Here is a 7,015-nt window from a genome sequence, read left to right as displayed (position 1 = left end):
TCCGGCGATCCTTCCACCTCAGCCTTCTGAGTAGCCGGAATGACAGGCATGCGCTACCACGCCTGGCTGATTTTTTTTGATTTATTATAGAGATGAGGTCTTGCTGCCCAGGCAGGTCTCGAACCCGCGGACTCAGGCAATCCACTCACCTCAACCTCCCAAAGGCACGGGATTACAGGCTGAGCCACCGAACCCGGCTATGTTTGTCTTTCTTTATGGCTGCATAATATTGCATTGTGTATATGTACCACAATTTTTTAAATCCAGTCCAGTTTCGATGGACAACATGGTTGGTTCCATGTTTTTGCTATTGTGAATAGAGCTGCAACAAACATACCTGTGCAGGTATCTTTTTTGTAGAATGATTTGAGTTCCTCCGGGTATATACCCAATAGGGGGATTGCCGGATCATATGGAAGGTCAGTTTCTAGTTCTTTCAGAAATCACCACACTGTTTTCCAGAGAGGTTGCGCTAGTTTGCATTCCCACCAGCAGTGTAGAAGCGTTCCTTTTTCTCTGCATCCTCGCTAGCATCTGTTGTTTTTTTTTAATTAATCATGGCCATTGTTTCTGGGGTTAGATGGTATCTCAGTGTGGTTTTGATTTGCATTTCTCTGATGATGAGTGAGGCTGAGCACTTTTTCATGTGTCTGTTGGCTACCAGTATATCTTCTTTTGAGAAGTGTCTTGAATAAGCTTTAAAGATCATGCTGTGGCACTTAGTAAATGTGCACTGTGCCATGATGCCTGTTTTGTTTTTGTTTTCGTATCACACTGAAAAGAAAGCTAACATAATTTCACTTAGTCCATGTGTTCCTCTACTGCCACCCAGGGGTGATAATTTTAATGAAAATGATTCACTAGCTATTCCCTTGCAAATAGAGTCATATCTTCATCACTGAGTCAAATCCTGACACCCATAAGTACAGTGGCAATAACACTAGACTTGGAGTTGACAGACAAAGGTATTAGGTCTGTCTCTGCCAATAATTAGCTGTGTATGTTATGTTGTGATGTTATTCAGGGTTCATATTTCTGGGTCCTCAGTTTTCCCATATGTAAAATAAAGAAGCTGAATTAAATTCAGCACATTTCAATTAACAAATACTTATTGGGTTAAGCCCCTTCTGTGAAGAGTCTCAGCATAAATGCTATCAAGAATACAAAAATGAATACGACAAGTTCCTGCCTTCTAAATGCATAAACTATAATTGGAGGGAAATAATCTATAGGCAGATTGTGTGTGATGTAAGCCATAATAGATAGACAGATAAATGCTGTGCTATGCCTATTGATTGACTCATTGGTTCACTTTCAGAAAATAATAAAATTTCTGAAGCCATTTTCCAAGAAACTTTCTCAAATAAGTAGATTTAAAATACTCTCTTTTAACACAATTCTGATGTCATCATGTGATTCTGTATAGGATCAGAAAAAGACTGGTATAAAGGATGTTACTGAGACTATTTCAATTGAGACTCTATATTTAGTAAGAATACTGTTAAACTTCCTGAATGTGAGTATTGGACTATGTCCTGGTTCATGCAAGGTTTACTAAAGTGATTAGGGGTAAAGGATCATGACATCCACAAGGGGTTCAGCAATAACGACATTAAGGATTATGGAGGGAGTTAGTGATAAAACAAATCTAGATGAATCTAGGGAAAGGGCATATGAGAGTTCAGTTAGTAGTCTTGCAACTTTTCTGAAAATTTGAAATTTTTTCAAAATATGGATTTTAAAAATATATCATTTTTGGATTTATAATCTATAATATTCAGTGATCTATCACAGAGACAAAAACAGAGTACAACATATTCTTACTCATAAGCTATAATACCTAATCCTGAATTATACCCCACATCTTTAAAAAAATTAAAAAAGAAAATATATTATTTAAAATGTCAAAGGATAAAAAAATACATCATTTTATATATTAAAAAAATGCTTCCAAACATTCAAGTTAGCTCCTTTGGTAGAAGAACATACAAATGCAATGGAAAATGGATTTGTTTTGGCAGCTGGCTATGCCAAACCAGGTCCCTGGTGTTCCCATAGGCAGGTCCCAAGCCAAGAGCTCACATGTGGCCTGGGTAGTCCCTCAGTTTCTTGTATTAATGCTTCTTTGTTCTTACTTATTCTAACTGCAAGTAAATTAGCATTTCTCACAGAAGCAGTGTAGAAACAGGGCCAAGAGAATAGGACACTATTAATAAACTCAAAGCTGGCAAGAGAGCTGAGGGCAATTGGGAAAAATTATTTAGCAGGATTGTCTCAGACATGCCAGCATAAGTGCTGTGGAACCGTAATGCGAGTGGGCATAATTTTAAAAAACCATCCAGAGAAACAAAAATACAGACAGATAGATTTGACTAATGATAGTAATTTTTTCTGTCATTCAAAAGGCACTTTGATTTTAAACTTTCAAATTGATAATAAGTATTAGCGTTAGTAAATTGGATTTACCATAATAACTGGTAATTACAGTTCTGATCTTATTTCTGTGTATTTTTAATAACAGGAGTTAGAGTCCGAGAGGGTTAAACTTATGGAGGATGTTACTTTTAATAAACGGAAGATGAAAGAACTTGAAGATAACCTCCTCTATAAATTAAGTGCTACAAAAGGTATTGTGTTATTAAGAAGTAATGAAATAACGCATTCTGAATACCTCTTACACTCTTGTCAGTGCCCTCGTGACTACAGATGTTAGGAAATAGTCGAGTTATCAATGCAAAAACAAGCAAAGCAATTTCCGCCTAGACATTAAAAAGGAACTGCAGAGAATCTGACTTTTGAATTAGCAAATAAAGCCTGAGTATCTGAGAATAACACAATTTTCTTGATATAATTGCTCTCTCCTGAGAAAATAAGGGTTCCCAACAGAGCCAGGTAACTCATTATAGGCTAATTTGCTTGCCCAAAGGAAACTAATGTGCTCAATCTACTTTTTTTTTTCTGGATTGACTCTTTGATTTGGCATTGAAATGCAGTTACCACAATGTGACATGTCATCTGTGTCAGAGGAGCTTGGGTACCAGGAGCCCAGTTTACTCTCATCTTCCACTTAGAAGTAAAAGATAGGCCTTCCTCTGGGCAGCCATATCATCATACCACATCCTGATTTGAGGATGTACTCTTTCTGCGATATATACAAAGAAAATTGTATCAAAAAATAAATAAAATCAACAAACAACATATTATTCTGTAGTAGACAAATCGCAGCCACCTAAATTCCACCACTTATTAGTAGTCTAATAATGAATACTTCCTCACAGCAATTTAATCCCCAGATTTAAAAAAAAGTCTTGCCTGTAGTCCTAGCTACTCAGGAGACTAGGCAGGAGGATGACTTGAACCCAGAAGTTCAAGGCTGCCACAAGCTGTGATCCCAGGAGTTCAAGGCTGCCATGAGCTGTGATCATGCCACCGCACTCCAACCTGGGCAACAGATGACACCCCTGATTCCCCCCGCCCAAAATGCCTTAACCTTTTATAAGTACTATACCTTTAAAATATAGAGTTTAGTGGGAAAAAAATATCCCTCTATCTGCCTCAATTGCATTGCTTCTGCTTGTGAAGTTGGCTATCTCTTGATCCAGTGGCTTCTGCCAGCCATTTGGGATACTTCTGGGCAATCTAAATATAGCAAGGAACGCTGAGGACTGTTTTCCTGGTCCAGCGAGGGGTGTGCTAGATCAAGACCTATTTCTTGTGAGGTTAATCCATGTTGGACTTCCTCGTCAACACAGCATGCCCGTCAGAGGAACATAGTGCTTCCTGTAGTACTTGCCTGCCACCCAGAAGTCTAGTGAGGTCAGAGCAACGCTATTGGCAGATATGGTAACTGTTAGCTCAGTTACATCCAAAGTATCTTTCCATACCTTAAAGTTGTCATAAGCACACACTATTTCTATTAAAAACAATCATGACGAGCAAAGCTAAAAATAAAATTAGGGTTTCTCTTCCTGGCAAGACGCTTCAACTGTATCTCAGTTTACTCCTGTTAGAGATGTAGAGGCAGCGGGGTTTTCCGTGGCAAGGAATGTCCTAAAGCAGTAGAAGAAGAGAATGCACCATTCAACTACCCGCTGGTCAGCCCGTGTGTGCAGTGTTCTGGTCAGCTCACACCTGAGACTAGAGGGGTGGACAAACCGGTGACATTTTGAGGAGAGCCACCAACATGATCATGGGGATGAAGGCTTAGATGTCATCTAAGGAACAGCTAAAACCACTGAAGCTGTGCCCATTGTCTTTAGACTTCTGAAGACTCATCAGATGGGTGTTTTCTTTTGTGCAGATGCTCAGGCAGAGTGGAGGACAGTCCTTCGCAGGAGTGTTTAGAAGGATTCGGGCATTGGGTGGTGGTTGGGTTTGAAGTCTTTTGATGTCTTAAGATTCTGCTCTTCTAGTATTCTTCCTGTGGACTTTGAGAAGTCAAGCTGAACATAAACAGTATTATTTTGGGAGCAGCACATCTTGCATTGTGACTTTTCTGTCTTGAATACTCCAGTTTTCCTGTTTTGATTTTTAGGTTCATTGGTAGATGACGAATCTCTCATTGGCGTCCTCCGAACTACAAAACAGACCGCAGCGGAAGTCAGTGAAAAGTTGCACGTGGCCGCAGAAACTGAGATCAAGATTAACACGGCCCAGGAGGAGTTCCGACCCGCAGCCACCCGTGGCAGCATCCTCTACTTCCTCATCACGGAGATGAGCATGGTCAACATCATGTACCAGACGTCGCTGGCCCAATTCTTGAAGTTATTTGACCAGTCCATGGCCAGGTGGGTCCTCACTTCCTTCGCCCCAAAGCAGCCACTTCAAAGTTCTGTTTGTATTTCTACTCTTCTAGAAATTGCTTTTGCCTTCTTTGATTTTTAAAAACATATTGCAGATCTGAAAAGTCACCACTACCTCAAAAGAGAATTACAAATATAATTGAGTATCTGACATACGAAGTTTTCACATACTCGGTCAGAGGCCTCTACGAAAACCACAAATTCCTCTTTGTGCTCCTCATGACCTTAAAGATTGACCTTCAACGAGGGACAGTGAAGCACAGAGAGTTTCAGGCTCTTATTAAAGGTAAAATGTGTGGAATGCAGATGTGACACGTAAAGGACTTTGCATTTGATAGGCTCTTGGATACACTGTGAACCCACTCCTCAGATATAGTATGGAAATTATGTCTTGATGAAAGTGACATTTCGCTGGGCTCGGTGGCTCAGTCTGTAATCCTGCGCTTTGGGAGGCCGAGGTGAGTGAATTGCCTGAACCTGCAGGTTCAAGACCCGCCTGGGCAACTTATTGAGACCTTATCTCTACAATAAATAAAAAAAAAAATTAGCCAGGCATGGTAATGCGTGCCTGTAGTTCCAGCTACTTGGAAGGCTGAGGTGGAAGGATTGCTGGAGCCCAGCAGGTTTAGGCTGCGGTAGCCGGGAGCATGCCAGTGCACTCCAGCTCGGGTGACAGAGTGAGACTCCAACTCAAAAAAAAAAAGAAAGTGACATCTCATTTTTTGTTTTTTTTGTTTTTTTTTTTGAAGTCAGAATCTCACTCTGTCGCCCAGGCTGGAGTGCACACGACCACCGCGGCCTCGACCAGCAGGACTCAGGCAGTCCTTCCACTTCAGCCTTCCAAGTAGCTAGAAGCACAGGCATGTGCCACCACGCCCGACTAATTTTTTTATTTATTGTAGGGATGAGGTCTTGCCAAGTTGCCCAGGCTGGTCTTGAATCCCTGGGCTCAGTCAATCCTCTTGCCTCTCAGAGGCCTCTCAAAGTGCTGAGATTACAGGTGTAAGCCACTGCGCCCGGCTTTCTTTTTTTTAATGCCTTCCCCCCCCCCCGATTTCCATTCATTTTGCTCCAGTTACTTAAGATTCAGGTCTGTGATAATGCTGTGATTTTTTAGTTTTATAGTGATATTCAGTGTATTCACTATTGCCCTTGCATGGGAGAGTCCGTGGCTCAAGTGAGGAACAGTGGTGCTGGTGATGGGCTTTTATAGCAGGATAGCAATTCCTTCAGCAAAGGAGAAGAATGATTTTTGAGACTGTAAAAAAAAAAAGGCTCACTTGTATTTTTATTTGAAGTTAATTGTATTTGTTGCTTATCTCTATGTTAAAGGTATAATTATGAAGACAAAAGAATGGTGTTTTCATTTCAGTTCGGTTACACAAGCATTTATTGAGCACATGCTATGTAATCCACCATGCTAACACTGAGAATACAAAGATAAACCAGACATTACTTTAAATGACATAATAGCCTCATAATGAGGAAAAAGATTAATTTTAAAAATAACTCCAAAACAAGGCAGAATAGCTTAAGTGCTATAAGAGAGCTAAGAAACAAAGTGTTAGGTCTCAAAGGAGAGAGAGATTTTATGTGGTTGGTGAGATTAAAAAAGCTTCTTGGAAAATATACCTTGTGGGTTAAACCGTGAATTGGAGGAATTATTTTTATACATGGTAAAAAGTGATTCAACATTTTTTCTTGTGGTTTTCACTCTTTATGTATATGTTAACAAATTATTTTCTGGATTCCCACACTCCTAAAAAAGAAAGTGGCATTTGAGGTGAAACTTGGAGAGGTAGAAATGAGGAAAACATTCTATGATGAAACAGAACAGCACGAACAAAGGCATGAGTGGAGTATGTCTAAGTTATAGGAAACTGTCTGGTTTTGTTGCAATGAAAGTTGGATATGGAGAAATTATTTTTAAAAATAGGCCTGGGCTGGACATGTAAATTAGTGACACACTGTGGAGACCCTTGATTCCTATAGGAAGGATTTTCTTGATCTGGTAAGAAACAGAGAGTTGTGTAAGGCGGTGATGTGATCTGTGTGTTCCTTTAAGAAAATGAATCTAGCAGATGTGTAAGGACTGGAGAAAAGAGGTTCAAAGGAGTCCCTTTTAAACTTCCCAACCACAAGAAATGCATTCCCAGCCTAGGGTAAAGGCAATGGGCATCTAAATTAGGAAAAAAAGTATGTAAGAGATCCAG

General features: G+C 40.0%; 1 protein-coding gene across 1 annotated transcript in view; it reads left to right on the top strand.

Moving 5' to 3' along the window:
- The window catches only part of LOC103255884 (dynein heavy chain 8, axonemal-like), a gene marked incomplete at its 5' end in the record, with an annotated part of 122,961 nt that overhangs the window by 19,224 nt on the left and 96,722 nt on the right, over positions 1 to 7,015 (top strand). Inside the window, 3 exons of the mRNA XM_008053806.2 lie at positions 2,522 to 2,627; positions 4,535 to 4,787; positions 4,898 to 5,088. Coding sequence (XP_008051997.1) covers positions 2,522 to 2,627; positions 4,535 to 4,787; positions 4,898 to 5,088 — 550 coding nt within the window. The remainder of the gene's footprint in view (positions 1 to 2,521; positions 2,628 to 4,534; positions 4,788 to 4,897; positions 5,089 to 7,015) is intronic.

This window comes from Carlito syrichta, unplaced genomic scaffold, assembly GCF_000164805.1.
Source record: "Carlito syrichta isolate Samal-C Ts95f unplaced genomic scaffold, Tarsius_syrichta-2.0.1 Scaffold288613, whole genome shotgun sequence".
Classification (NCBI taxonomy): domain Eukaryota; kingdom Metazoa; phylum Chordata; class Mammalia; order Primates; family Tarsiidae; genus Carlito; species Carlito syrichta.
Note: the sequence above shows the minus strand (reverse complement) of the source record. Positions and strands in the feature narration are given on the sequence as shown.